This window comes from Phymastichus coffea, unplaced genomic scaffold, assembly GCF_024137745.1.
Source record: "Phymastichus coffea isolate CEN01 unplaced genomic scaffold, Cenicafe_Pcof_1.1 PCOF00098, whole genome shotgun sequence".
NCBI lineage: Eukaryota > Metazoa > Arthropoda > Insecta > Hymenoptera > Eulophidae > Phymastichus > Phymastichus coffea.
The window spans coordinates 916,904-932,573 of NW_026706909.1; the positions used below are offsets into that span (position 1 = coordinate 916,904).

At 48.9% G+C, this 15,670-nt stretch overlaps 1 protein-coding gene across 3 annotated transcripts in view; it reads left to right on the forward strand.

Annotated features, from left to right (window-relative positions):
- LOC131669944 (endoplasmic reticulum membrane sensor NFE2L1-like) overlaps positions 1 to 15,670 on the forward strand; it is a 46,807-nt gene that overhangs the window by 22,758 nt on the left and 8,379 nt on the right. For all 3 annotated transcript variants that reach the window (XM_058945173.1, XM_058945174.1, XM_058945172.1), the window contains 2 exons: positions 5,922 to 6,080; positions 9,794 to 9,874. In XM_058945173.1, the coding sequence (XP_058801156.1) occupies positions 5,922 to 6,080; positions 9,794 to 9,874 (240 nt within the window). The remainder of the gene's footprint in view (positions 1 to 5,921; positions 6,081 to 9,793; positions 9,875 to 15,670) is intronic.

Sequence of the window (15,670 nt, forward strand, 5' to 3'; positions counted from 1 at the left end):
ATAAGATTGAAATAAGATCGAAAAAAAATTGTATAAAACAAGCTTTGACTTCTACGTATTATTTTGCGAATCACTGGTATAATAACCTACAAAAAACAATATTTATTTTTTGGCACGAGGATTTCATTTACGTAGGCTCGAGAAAGCAAATCTTGTCTCGCACACGTCGTATCAAAAAATCAAGTTAGATACATGTGCGAGAAAGTGATTTCACCCTCTTTGTAAACGTGCACACAAGGCTCAAATGACTTTCTCGCATTAGTATCTAACTGTAATATCTTAGACGGCTTTTAAAGCGAAGCAAATCTAAGGATTTTCCCAATAACCACAGATTTCTCGTCATGTTGTTGTTGAGTTGTATTGTGAACGCTTATCGTTATCAGCATTTTTCAAGTAACGCGAAAGATGAATTAACCGAAATAAATGATCACAGACCAAACGTATTACTCGCAAAGATCGCACAGACGAAGACACGACAGGGAGTATCGCGTTAATTTCAGTCGCACATCCTCAATACATACATCCAATCTACAGTACTCCAACGCCGACATATACAGCGACCCGAAAATCGGCCGGTCGCGATAAGGGCTACATAGGAGCGATAATAATAGCAACGCCCCTCAACGCGAGGGGACGCCTAAACAGAGAGAGAGAGAGAGAGAGAGAGAGAGAGAGAGAGAGAGGATCAATCGCAGCGAAGCGTAGCTTGATAAATGATCGCGATGGTTTATCGGCACACATCCCAATCTCCGCCGCATGGATACCATACCAAACCAACTTTTATTGGCTCCCTCTCTCCCGAAAATATCTCGGAGAAGTTCCCGCAGCGCCTAAAAACAACGTAGTTTTCACTAACAATAGGTACGACAGTTCGATCGAGCGAGCGGCCAGGCGGAGGAGAAATAATAAAAAAAAAAATACAAAATAAAAAAAAGTAAAGCGACGATCAAACAAGCGTCCGCGCGCACAAAAAGGAACCGTAAGCCATATCGAAAAAGCTTTCAACGAGAACGCTCGTGCGCACTCGTCGAGTCCCCTGCCAGGATACATATTCCACGAACAATCATTAATCAAACTCCCCTCTCTCCGGGCGCTCACCTTTTTTTTTTCTCCGCTGGTTCGTTCGTTCGTGCCTTCTCTGTCTGCCCGCGCGCCCGAACGACGCCATTGCAGCCACTGTCTCTCTCTCTCTCTCTCTCTCTCTTTCACCACTCGCACAAGCCACTAATTAAAAGCAGGAAATTAATGCTCGCGCGTGCGCACGCCGCCAAGAGAGAACCACTCTTGGCTTGTGTGCGCGCAGATTGATGATGGCGAAGAGATATCGATCGCGCGATTTTTTTTTCCTTCGTCCTCTGTTCCCCGAGCCGCGAGCCGATGATCGCCACCGCGCCGACGATCGCGCGGAGGATTTGTTACGACAGCGCGAAGCGACGAGCTCGGTCGTGGCTAAAGCTGACACGGGCTTCAAACGCGCGCTGCAATTCGATGCAAAGTGAAACGCCGTGGTCAAAGAGGCCTGGGGCGCCTCCGACAACGTTTCACGCGCCAATAAAATCGAACGCCGCGTCTCTTTGGACGTCGCTTTAAACCGTAGGTCGGGCTGGTGACGTTTTCCAGTTATTTACAGGGGATTGCCCCCGTCAAGTAGAGGCGTATCGTGGAAGGAAGAGCAACTTTGGTAGTCCGAAGATTTCTTCGGCAAGGGGAACGGAGGGAGGGGGGGATCAAACACCTCCCACGCTACGGCGACAAACGTAAGGTGCCACGAAAGCCCGAAAGCTGTACGGGGATGGTTGCACACAAAGAACCGAAACTGGAAATGCTGAAAAGGAACGTTGAGTTCGAGAAAGAGCAGTGTACTTCGCGCGACCTCAACAATACACAATAATCGCTCAAAATAGTTGAAATATCCGTGGAACACCGGGGTAAGGAAAGACGCACAACTCTTGACCTCCGCGCCTCAAGTCCCCCAGACACAGTTAATCTCTTGAATTCTGCCGAAAGACTCGGAGTAATTCACCTGCCGTTAATTGGTTCCCGGCCGTAGCGGAAAATAGGATACGTCCTCCCTCGCCGCCAACTGAAAACATCAACACAGACGAATCCCGAGGATTGCAATTCTCAAGTCAAAAGTCGAGCTGTCGTAGGAGTCGTCGACGCCCCTGCGAGACCTGGCTCGTAAAGTAATGACCGCCAAAAGCGCCCCGGGTGCCGATCGTAAATTTGCGGCCAACCGCTCTAATGGCTCCCAACGGGTCACGCCCCGTGCAGCGCTGCGCACGTTTGTTGCGGTTTTTCGCGTATACGCGCGAGATTTTTCCAGAGAGAGAGGAGAGAGAGAGAGAGAGAAAGAGGTAGTATGGTTTTGAGGTTAGGACGATTGATCATTTCTAACCTCGGTCATTAATATCCCAACTTCACGCTCTTTCTTAGACGTTTAAGGATGCAAGATATTGGCGCTGGAAGTGAAAATTGGGGTAAGACGCGGCAAAAACTTGGTCGAAGAACCAACGGGTATGTGAAAAAATGTGAAAAGCTCCGGGTGCAATGCCGACGTAACAGCTTTGTCGGTAGACCAAACGCCATTAGGGAGGAAAATTTATGGGATTTGAAAAAGTCAAAAATGCAAATTGTGTGGGCGTCATCACAGAGTAACAGGATTAGCCGTCAATTTGTGAGGCTCTATTCAAAATGACTCACCGGGTATTCTGAGCATATGAAGCGCAAAAATTACGGCAGACAAGTCCCTTGACACACGGCGCGCTTCCCTCTGTCTCCTTGTGTTTCGCAGCGATGCTTGGGAAGGATCGTCAAAAGGCCGGCCAACTCTCGATTAATGAATGGGCATTTGCCGCGAATAACGAAATGTATATATATTGTTGGAAGTTCATTTAATGTCATTCTCGCTGGAACGAATTCTCATACGCTTCGAATTTCAATTTCAAGCGCTGAAAGCTTTATTGGAATGGAAAGATCGCTCAAAGATTTTGCTCTCGAGATTACTGAATAACCGAAGATTTTCCGAAGCAATTATCAAGAGAATACAACAGGCGCTTCGTTCAATTGAGTTACATTGAACTAACGGTCACTGGCATCGGCCCGTCGCAGCCGTCTGAAATAAAGTAAACCGCTTAAAATCCGTGACCGTTCGCGCCGCGCAATGAATTTTCCGCAAAGCTCTTTTAACCGTACACCACGACGTAACGACAATTTCTCCGGCCTCTTTTTATTTTCCTTTTCTTTTCCATTCCCTCAATTTCTCGATTGTAGAATGTAAAGTCACGAAAGTTAACGACGACGGCAGCGCTCTCTTTTGGAAATTCAAAATGAACGAAACACGACCAGCCGTCGCAGCGAAGCCGCAGCGAAGCCCCAAACAATTCATTTCGCTATCGCGGAAGAATCGCCCGCGGCCAAGAGTGCGCAGAAAGAAAATAGAGGGGCGCGATCGAAGCCGGAAGGTTACGCAACGCTCGATTTTCATGAACAAGCGCGAGAACCGTACAGTAGACACGTGCGCGTCGAAGATTGACAGGCCATTCACTAACAAGCCAAGATCGCGCGATAGGAGACTAATCAAAAAGCTTTAACTTGTGATCAGTACCAGCTATTACGAGCCCGGCCCTTGTGAGGTTCGTCACGATAAAGTAATCGGCGTAACTAGACAGCATATGTTTATATTGCATTTCTTTCTTTTTTTTTTTTCTCTATGTTTTATGTATAGAAAAAGACCGTTCGATATTCTTATTGGAGCGCAGATGATTTGCCAATTCTTTTGTGCAATACATGACTTTTCACAGTGTAGATCAGAACACGATTGTGTCTGCATTACGAGTAGAAAATCATCTCCTCGATTGCACAAAAATTATCGAACAAATCTTTTAAAACATGTTTAACGTACGCAGAACAAGTTAACTAACGCGTAGATCAGATATAAGGGGGCGCCCAACAGCATTTTTCCAGGAATAATAGATTGTTGAAAAATCTTGGTTGAATCTTTATGAGAAAACGTCTTTCTTGTACAATCTACAATCGACGATTCGCGCACATTGACACCGTCGACGGCGGCTCAATGCTGGAAAATCTCCAGATGAAAAGAAAGCGTCGATAAAAAAAAATTCTCCAAATGACCATCCACTCGCGTGAGGCATATGGGCGCTCCCTCGCGGGCTTCGAAGAGGGCAACAGTGAACCGATCGATTTTTCGAGGTGGGCAAAAAGGAGGGCGAGAGGAGAGAAATCCCGTATAAGCGTTGTACACGCGTGGGCGCGGCGGCGGGGCATCCCGCGGTGCGAGCCGCCAACATGGCCGACTACGAATGTGGCTCGCCCACACCCGCCGTGCCTTTCTCTCGCTCCTCGCTTTCGATCGTTGCTCCAATCGAAATTATTCAATTTCCACGATTGCCGGAAGCGGCCTGCGAAGGTACGCGCAAACGAAGATTCCCGTAGGGGCGATTTCATCGCTCAGTTCGTCGGTGACCCGATGTTTAACAAAGCGAAGAGTCACCCGTGTATATAGGTACACTGGCAATTTAGCCGTGGCGGCCGGAAAGAAAAGAGACACTGACCCCGTCGCTCTCCAGGCATTTTAAAGCCATGGGCCGTTTCGATTATTTTACGTATACGCGGACGATACACCGTCTTTATAACAATTGTTTTTTAAGCGTTGTAGAAAAAAAAAGATAGATATACGTTCTCATTCGACGTGTCGTCCATGTACGCTATCGATCGTACTTGCGAGCTTACACGTAATGTAAGCCTCCGAAAACTCGTTTCCTCAGCGTGTAATTCGTTTGAACTCGCGGGGTAGGCGCTTTATCAGCCTGCTACATCGCCCGCTACATTTCGTCACCTTTCCGATTTCGACTCGAGATATACGTTTAATATGTCCTACGATTACAGCACGCGATGTTTGTCGGATTGTAGATCGTAGTCAAACGTACACGTACGCGCCGAAATCTAATCTCCCCCCTCCTCCCCCCCGAGTAATGGATTTACGGCTCGAGTAATTAAAGCGAGATCGCGGAGAAACGAGAGGGTCAGCGCTCTTTGCTCTGCGAATGCCCGTTAACCGCGACAATAAAATATACTTAATCAAACGCGCGGCTCCGCGTCATCCTCCGCGCGGAAACGAAAAGGAAAGGGAAAAGAAAAAGAAACAATACGTGGCTCATCAGGCGCAGCGCGCAATTCCTCGAACGAACCGTGGAAAATGCGCGACGCAACAAAACGAAGCAGCCGCGCGCGACTCGCGCCCGCATCGGCCAGCTGCTGCCGGGGCTTTCGCAATTTGTGCAGCGTCACGAGATATACCCGCGATAGATTGGCTCCGATTCCGCGTGCGTCTCGACGCGCGGCGAGCGAAATTCATATCAGTTAATGACTTTCTAATAAGTCAAGCGCGTCGTCGCGACGCGACGCGCGATGCATAATCGATTCGCATCGTGATGGGTAATTGCCAATCGGCCGGGCGCCGATTTCCATCCCGCCGACCATCCTTCGTGGGCTTATCTCTTGTCGAACGCTCTCGCTTTGGCGCAGTCGACGCGATCGCCGGGAGGCGGGGGTCGGGAAAGAGGAAGGAAAAACTAAAACAAACCGAGTCGCTCGCCCGCGGCGGAGAGGAAAAAAGCGCGATCGCCCAGACTGCGATTTGGTTAATTGGGGCGCGCGCGGGCTCTGCTCGTTTTTTTTTTTTTTTTTTTTTTTTTTTTTTTCCTTTTTATTTCTTCTTTGCGACAACGTTCGGAAGCGCGAGGGTGAAAGCGTGTCGGGAGAGAGGAAGTGTATACAGAGTGCACGGAATGAACGGCGATTGACGACGACGACGACGACGACAAAAGCGTCGAGTCTCACTTTCTAACTGAACGATAACGTTTTTCCGTTTTTTTTTTTTTTGCTTTTTTTGTTCGCAGGACATGGATTTGATCGAGGTGCTGTGGAAACAGGACGTCGACCTGGGTTTCACACTTGTCGATCCCGCGAAAAACTCAGCCTCCACTTCGAAAAAAGAGTCCGAGGACGACCTTGAGAAGCTCAAAGCTTTACAAGCCATCAACCATGCTGACGAGAAGGTATGAACATTCTATTGTCGTTGCTTTTTTTTTCGTTTTATCGCGACGAATCGCGTAGTCAAATATTTCACTTTGATTTTCCGCGGAAGTTTAACGTGTATGTATTACTATATGAATGGCAAATCGTAATTAAAAAAAATTCATAGATGGATATCCGATGTGGAAGATTTTGATCCACTGATGTCTGACTAACTTTTGAGAGATACTCGCACACGTATGCGAAAAAGCTGTGATGAGCAGATTTTCGTGGATAAAAATTGCGTTCATCGCGGGAGATGTACAATTACTTTCTGTCTAATCTACTCGATGGCAAGAGCCGATTTTTCTCGATTGTAAATTGTACGTGGAATTTGCATATGTTCAATTTAAAAATAGCATACCGTATCCACGTATTCGAAGCACAACCCGATACAAGTCGATTAATCGGCAACAAGTCATCGCATCGGTACATCGCTTACTATTTAACATTACAATAGGAATCGACCGGAGCACGGTCTAATTCCTGCGCTCTCGCAGAGGCTCGCACACAGACACTAACAGCAAAGAAGCGATATTCGAAAACAATGTCCAGGCACAATCCGCGCGCGATTCATCATAATCGAGTCACAATATAAGCGATCCACCGAAATCGGCCGATCATTATCAGCAGCCGCGGGCAGGTATACGCATCGAACAAAACGGAGGGGTTATCTCGTTCGAGACATCTCTCTTTCTCTCTCTCTCTCTCTCTCTCTCTCTCTCTCTCTCTCTCTCTCTCTCTTACTTGCACACTCGCGCGTCGTGTGGCGTGGCATCGCTGTCACGTTTCATCTTGTATCGCCGCCGCGCGATTGCGCCTCGCGCTTCGCCGCGACTCTGAAGAGTCCGCCGTGTTCTCGAGCCCGCAATGTTACCTATGAAAACGCGAGGCTAGGAACGGGTAATCAAGGAGAATCCGCTCGTGCGAGTAAACGACGTCCGTGAATTTGCTCCCGCGTCGAAGATTATTTACGAGAAATTCGATTTAAATAAAACGAAATGAACGAAATACGAGAGAGAGAAGCAAGAAGAAGGGCGAAAAAAAACAATCGAAGGGTATTCTGTGCGTTGCGTCGAGATGAAAGACATAAGTACCATCCCATCGTCGGCGTATCTTGTATAATACGCATACCAGGCTCTCTCGCGCCGACGAGGATGACGTTGCAGGGACGTCCTGGGCGGGTCGCCCATCACATCGCACAGACTCTTCTCTCTCTCTCTCTCCCCCTTTTGGCCTTCGGTAGTTCGATGTCTATCTCTCGCGCGCGCTCGCCTTCTCCTTTGTGATGAGGCCGCATCGAGAACAGACAAAGATTCCTTAGATGCACGCCAGCTCCGCGCGCATCAATGTGTATACCTATATAAGTATATATATATATATGTAGGAGTATACGCATGACGTGAAAGCTCGACGATCCCTCTTTCTCATAATACGCGATCCATTTCGATTTGCTGGTTTTTTCTTTCTTTATTTATTTATTATCTTTTTCTTTTCGGGAGACACGACGCAACGTCCGCGGTGGCGTACGTTATTCATATTCGCTCATCGAATGTTTTTTTCCCCCCTCTTACGAGCTCGCGAAGCTTCACTGGGTCGCAAGCTCGCGCCCTAGCCCCTAGTCAACGGATAGGCAAGCTCGAAGAGAGTGCGGCGCGCGGCGTAGTGGTCCCTGCGTGCGCCGGTTGCCGATGACGCGGGAACGCCTCCTGAAAATGATAGATGTGCGGCCGCGAGCGCCATTGGTTCAGCCGCGCGAATAGAGATCGGAGCATCAGGGGCCCGGGGGGGGGGGGGGCGCATTAATGGCCCTGGAAATTGAAAATGGAAACGAGCCGCGGCGTCCCTACTTTTTTCTCTCGTCCTTTTTTTTTTTCTTCCACGCCACGATTGTTTCGCCCCGGCATGAAATATGGCGTCTTGGCCGCGCGCACAGTTCATTTGCTCAAGAAAGCTTGATGGATGGCGCGGTCCCGCGCGCGGGGGAATACATATTCGAAATATCAATTTTCGTTCCCTTCTTCTTCACTTTGCGGCCTCGCGTAAGCGCGCGTGCGCCCCTTTGGAAATTGAAGAGGATCGCCGTTCGACGTTGTAGCGCGTCATTTTTCAGATTCGCGAGGCGCGCGACCAACGATATAGGCCTTTATTCGGCGTTCCATCGATCGCGCGAAACGTGCTCTAGATTTCACGCGCACGTGCTGCGACGTAATCGCAGGTTCCGAGCTTCGATTAACGCCGTGTGTGTGCGTGTGTGTGTGTGTGGTGACGAGCCGCGATTCGCGCCATCTATTCGAGAAAGAAGTCAAAGCTCGTCAGCACTCGACAAACCAAAGGAATTGCATTATCAGCGTCGCTGCAAAAGCGCCGTCTCTTCGGAAAATCATTGCCTCCGCCCTCGGGTTTCGTAATCACGCGAGAGCAGCGGTTCGATTTTCGGCATTCATAATTCATGTGCGCGCGCGCATCTCGCAAACAACACACACACACACACATACAGAGTTGCGCGTACAGCACTCGACGATACATCATGCAGCAAGAGCCGCGGGCGAGGTTTGTAAAGGGCGCTGCTGCTGCTGCTGCTGCTGCCGCCGCCGCTATCAGGCCGAGTGATTAATGATCCCGCGACGTGGGGGGCCCCGTGCGCACAATGCTGTTTTCATTAAACTCATTCTCAAACGTTGCGCGCGCGCCTGGCACCAGCCTTGATTGCGTTTTCCATCTTGAGGCGGCCATTTTGAGGAGCGCTCCTTTTTCGACTCGCGCACGGCCGCGGCCGGCATTCTCCGCGCTGACGTCTCTATGAGATCGACCCGACCTTCCGCCATTCCGCGTGGATTCCCACGCGGCGACCAAGTCAGCCGCCCAGGCCTTATATAAGCCTCGTCATGTCCGTCTCTCGGATTTTTCGCGGCGGGCGATTTCGAGAGCTCGACTTCTCTTATGTGGCCCGGGTCGCGCAACAAAGACACGTTTATCGTTGTGGCCGCCGCGGCCTAATCCTCGAAGCTCGAGAGGAGTGCGCATCGACGCGCCTGCCTTGCGCGCCCGACTGTGTGAGTCGAATTCGGGCGCCCGTGACATGTCATTTTTCGAGTCGCGCCGATGAAATCACGCTAACGGACCGTCCGATGCGATTCGCGAGATTGAGCCGTAAACGTTACGCGGGCAAGGGCGACGCCGCGAGATCCGCCGGTCCACGAGCGCCTTGCTATCCCCGCGGTATGCGTCGTTACGCCGAGCGCAATCCCGTTCGCCCCGTCCACGAGCACATGGGCGACGGGCATTGCGCGCTACGAAAATTTCGTACACGCATGTGGGGGGAGCCGAGAGACGCGAAGAAAAAACGTGACAATGCGCCAGCGCGGCGTGTCGTCGAATGGCTCTCGAGGATTTCATCCGTTTGTGCGCTCGCAACAATGCGACGAGCGCGCGCGTCATCGCGCGAAAATCGCTTCGTGACTGCCTTCTCTCGCGCGCTCATTGTTGCGCGCGCGCCGCGCATTGTGCCCTGGACGTCTACATTTGCCTCTAAATTCTCGAAGAAGCCTCTCTCTCTCTCTCTCTCTCTCTCTCTCTCTCTCTCTCTCTCTCCTCTCTCTCTCTCTCTCTCTCTCTCTCTCTCTCTCTCCTCTCTCTCTCTCTCTCTCTCTCTCTCTCTCTCTCTATCCTCGCTTTCTTTTGGCTTGTTCCGAAGGAGCCGAAAATTAAGGAAGAGCCGCCCCAAGGAGGAGGACCCGTGGGCTGGAATCCCTTTACACCGTCGATCTGGAAACCGGTGAGTCGATCTTTTTCTTTTTTCATACGTATATCGACATCTTCTTCTTCTTCGTTCTTGCATTGTAATGATTCTCTCTTCGTAGAATATGGGACTTTAAGAGCGGCGCGCGCTCACAAAAAAAAAATCCAATTTGGAATTTCAAAATGTGTATTTACCTCGCTTTCGTAGCGATCGTTCCGCCGCGAGGGAATTGAAATAACAAAACCTACTTTTCCCGTCAAACGCGATTACTTTTTTATTTTATTCGTTGTTTTTATTCTTTTTTTCTTGCACGGCAAAGGGATATAACGACAAGGTGAATACAAGCATTAACAAGATTACATCGATCCGAAGAACATGAAAATGAATATGCTCACGGTCGGCGGAGTCGCATGGTACAATGTATGCATGCCGCTGTGTGGGGCACGAGGAATACCAATAAATGCAAATGAACGGGTACAAAGCGTACCAGCCGGTCCCGATAGAACGGAAGAGCGAACAATGCGTCGCGTCGACTTTTGACTCGTTGCCGCTCGCTGCTGCGTGCCGTGCGATCGACGACTCGCCTCGTCGCTCGTAATTGGGCTTTCTTCTCGATATCCTCGAGAGCGCGAGCGCGTCTCCGGAGCCAAGTGTCTCGGGGGCCCCGCGGAGGAACCCGAGAGCGCGAGCCCTCGGCCGACGCACGCGTGGATCTCGAACCAATGAGAGCGGCCGCTGGGAGTGGCGACCGACACGCCTATCCGTCTCCCTCCACGATGTTAACACCGCCACGCAGACCTTTCTCGCGGGCAAGCCAGCCACTTTATACCCACGCGCGCGCTGTGTGGTGTTGTGTGTGTGTGTGTGGTGTGTGTGTGTGTACACACGATCCCATGCGCGTCTGTACGAAAGCCCCGCGCGCATTTAATTGCTTCCTCGGGGTCGACGTGATCGACACTGAGAAATTGGAAAATTGTTTGGATTTCTTCGGGGATATCGCTTTCGACTGCCTCTGACTCGTGGAATTCGCCGCCGGGGGTAGACTTCTCGTTTACGACCGAGCACGAACGGTGCCGCGGCGTCTCTGCAACTGGTATCGCCGTCTTTGCGAATGTTCGTCTCATCGCGACGAGATTCGTCTCGTGCGCAAGCTCGCTCTTGGACGGGCCGAACGCTTGATCGAATCTGTCGTCGGCCCAGGAAATCGCGCGCTACGCATCACGGCTACCCGCCAAAGAAATTTCTCTCTCGCACCTTTTGATCAAGCTAATGGAGTAAAAGGTGTTGCGCGCCTCGAAAAGAAGGAACAGAGAGAGAGAGAGAGAGAGAGAGAAAATAACAGCAACAACAATAATCCAATTTATTTCGCGTATACACATGCGCCGACGAAAATTCCTCGTGGAATCGATCGACTCGTCGACGAAGATCCATTAATCAAACGAGCGAGCACTCGGATGAAATTGCGCGCGCGAGGCCTCGGTTCCCTTCTCCTTGCGACGCTCGCTGGCTTTTTTTCAAAATGGCCAGTTTTCGTCTCGTATCTAAATGAGCTTCGTTTACGTCGTAAAATCAGCGGCCTTATTCGTACTCCCACTCGCTCCATCGAACTCCCATCTGCCACTCGAGAGAAAATATTTTCGCTCGCCTCGCGTCGCAATCGCCAAGGTGAAATTGCAGACCTAGCGGCAAAGCTCGCGCGTAACCAATCTGGAAATTGTAAAAATTGTTGGTCGTTAAGGCGCGGCATAAACGCGCGTTTCCGCTCCCGCGGAGGCATTTCGATTTATAATCGCGCCGTGAAGTTGGCCTGCATAAAAAGAAAGAAAAGAAAAAAAGAGAAAAAAAAAACAATTACCCCGGCAGCGAAAGTACGGTTTTCCTCTTATACATTTTTCAGGGGGAAAAAAATTGTAGCGCACGCGTGCCTGCACCTCTAGCATCTGGCGAGCTGCTGCACGCGTCATGTGGCATGTTCGGAGCGTTGAAGCGCGTCGGTGTGGCTCAATAGAAACAACAAATTCACGCGTTGCCGCATTGCGAGAAAGCAATTTCACGTGTAATTTTCGTCTTTAATTCCGTCGTGCCACGAAACGTTCGCACCTGCTCTCGATCGATGAGCATTTTTGCGAAAGAACGCTTCGCGCGCGCGGGGGGAATGGCATCGTGGCTTCGTCGTCGCGCCCATTTTCATATTCGCTTCCCTCCCAGCGCGAGTCCCCGCAAAAACAATCGTCCATTGTTTTGCAAGCAGATTTTTCACATTGATTTCTATCGATCCTCTGTTCGTTTGCGATCACAACTTCTTTTGAAATTATAAATTGAATTCCCTTGCCTTCTACATTCAACCGCGTATCCCTAATAACGCGGACGGTCTTCAACAATGCGCATTATACAATCTTCGCTCTCGAGCGCTTTGTTCCCTCGCGATAAAAGAAAGAAAGGAGAGAAGAAAACAAAAAAGAAAGTGCAAAATTTGGTGAAACGCGCGTAGCACGCGCAAGAGAGGAAAAATTTTGGCCGAAGGTCATTCCGATTCGTTAATCCCCGGTCGCGTTGCGTTAATTTCCGGCTCGATTAGTCACAAAGGCTTGCGAGGGTGCGAGCGACGATAACGGCGCCGATGGAAAAAACGAAAAAAAAAACGAAAAAGGGAATATACATATCCCGTCGTTTCCGACGAGCAACGAGCGTGACGAACACGACGGCTTCAAGGGTGAATTCGCTTTGGAAATTGGGAACGAACCGCGAGTGCGCCGTCGACGACGATGAATTCAATTAGCTTCGTTTTTTTTTTCCTCCGCGTCCTCTTCCTCCTTGCCCCACAGCGTGTACGCGCGGGATCGCGAAAAATTTGAATTTCGACAAGATCGCGCGGAATAGGAAGAGGTCCATTGTTTTCCGCGCGGCTTTCGTCAAATTAGCAATTCGGAAGACCAAAGCGAGCGCATAATCCTCGCGATTACGTTCTCGCGCGGCAACAATGAGATCCCATTACAGGGGAGACGCGCGCCCGATACGCGGAAACAGCAGCGCCACGCCCAAAAAAGAGGTGTATACATGTGTATCAGCCGAAGCGCCGAGGAAAATGAGGCGGCCGGGGGAATAGCGATTCTCACTTCTTCGCCGCGGGGAATCAATATTTTCGTCCACGCGCGTGTCATGCCGCCGCGTCACAATGTACGACGGCCACCTCCCGAGCCATACGATCGCGACAGTCTCTGGAGATCGTGAAAGTCTTTCTCGCGTTGTGCGCATTATTCCTCGATCGCAGGCAGCTGCCGCCCGGTATTCCCGTTTGTCATTCGCCGCGTCGCGGGAAATCGCGCGCGATCGCCTCGCTTTCGGGGAACTGCGGAAACTGTACAACGGTAAAACTCTTGATAGCGCACGGAAGGGGGAGGGGGGACCCTGGGAGAGCTTTCCCGAGTATTTCTTGGGTCGTCAATTTTCCGCGATGCTTACAAGGAATCACGAGCGATTACGGGCGTGAAAAAAGAGAACACACACACATATATATATATATATATATAAACCTCCAGAAACGAAGAACCTTCCGAAATTCTTTCTCGAATCATTCTCCCTGAAGCAAACTTCCTTCTGGCACGGCTCGGGGAGCAAAAAAAAGCTCCCATCCGGCCTCGAAGAAGCAAAAGAAAGTGGCATCCATCCGCCATTCGAAATCGATACAGACTTATCCTCGCTTCGCGGGCGATACGCGATATGAGCAATGGTGCGTGAGTGCCTTACGCGCGCGTGCGTGCGCGCGCGCTGCGTGCCACGTACACGTCTGCGGGTATATATGTATACACGAGGGGTTGGTCGTATTCTGGCGAGTCATGCCCCTCGGGGGTTGCCGCTGAAACTCCCACCAAAAGCGCGCGCAGGTTTTGGGCTTTCTTCGTTAATAATGGCAGCTACGGCTTTTTTCATTAATAAAAGTCGCTTTTATATTCCCGTGTACCAGAGAGCGAAGAGAACTTTCTTTCCGGCAGCTGAAGTAGTTTCCCTACTCTTGATCGTTTTTTTCTCTATTCCAGCGAAGGGAATCGGTTACGTTAGTTGCTACGTTTTCTCCTTTTAGTTTGTTGTATTCGTCATTGTCGTCGTCGTCGTCGTCGTCGTCGTCGTCGTTGTTGTTGTTGGCTTGGTGTGATAAAAGTTTCTGGGTTAATAGGCGTTTGTTATTTTTTTTCTTCTTTGTGTATTCTTTTATTGTTGCAAGTCACGAAGATACTTAGAAGATTATGGAAGAATTTTGATAATTTTATTTTAGAAAAACAGTTACCCATTCCGGTATATATTTAAGAAAAAACACTTCTCAGTTTCAACTTTGATAATATCCATTTTTTTATACGGGAAAGCGAACAAACGAAAAAGATTGATTTCTGATATGATACGTATTAACAAGCATAATCACACTATTAATAGCAGAGAAGATACGCAATTTTCGAATAAACTATATCTTAGAATTTTGAAACATTTAAAACTATTGATAATCTTACCAAAACGATTAAACTTAATAGGATTTACTTTGTAATGATGGATTTTAATCTGATAGTTTTCTTGAGCAATATCTGTTTCCTCAATTTAGTCGTGTGCGTTTTCCTTCCTTGCTTTATTTCGAATTATTCTTTTACCGTTCAATATCAAGCGTTAAGATGTGATGTGCCAAATTGATGATACATTGAGTTACTTTAGTTTTGCGAGAACTCGAGAACTAATTCGCTGGATCGAACGGAACGGATCCGAATTTGATCAAAATTGAGCCGAGAACCGGGCCCTTATTATCTCGATAAGTTTACATAAATGAAACGAAATAAAAAATGTTCGCAGCCACTTTCGGCCGGAAGTTCTTTTCACGAGGATCAAAGATTAATATCTCGTTCGGAATTGGAATTGCTCGATAGCACTTAACCGAAAAGTGGCAATTTGATCGGTACTCAAGAGTAAAACTAAAATCATAAATCTCTATTGGCGTCGCAATCGGAGCCCGACGACATCGTCGCGCGACATTTCAATTTCCGGCGGGATTAAAACATTAACATAAATTTCGTATTACGGCGCGTTTCCCCGCGCGGCCGATTGCTATAATATGTTGCCGTCTGTCGCTGAGCGTCGATGAAAAATTGACTTCTCCCTCCTTACCTGCACGCGCGTACGGCCGCACCCGGATTTTCGCGACGTCATCGGCGACGCAGCTTCCCCGAAACGTTTCGTGCTATATAGATTTTTACCGACTAACATAATGCCTCGTTGAAAGATTTTTGAAATGGGTACGGCGCGCGCCGAAAGAAAGAGCTTCTTCGGGCTAGTTATACATTTCTGATTGAATGGAAAGATGATTAATACGTATTCTTGGCCGAAGGAAAAAAATAACGACTCTTCGGCTATCTTTTGGTATTCCCTGGAACGGACATGCCTCAATCACGTTCAAAGATTTATCCGAGATTGGATTGCAATTGTGAAAATATTTCATGTACAATTTCGAATTATAAGAATTATAAGAATCGTTTGACGATCGTTAAAACCGGATTTTTCTTCCTGCCTAATGTCATTCAGCTTGCTTATAAAATAACAAAAATTAACGAGCAGCGAACCTCCGAAAATACTTATTCAAACATTCCTAAACCATTAGCATCAAAAATTCGAAACACTCCTTCCCACAAAGCGGTCAGCACTCAAGCATAACTCGAAAATTATTCGTCAAGAAAAACATAACAACCCTTAGGAATTCCGTGGCGGGCGAGAAAAAAAAAGTCGAGTAGCAGCCGCAGCAGCAGCAGCAGCAAGAGAATGAGCGAGAGAAGCAAAAAGGGCCTTGAAAGAGAAAAA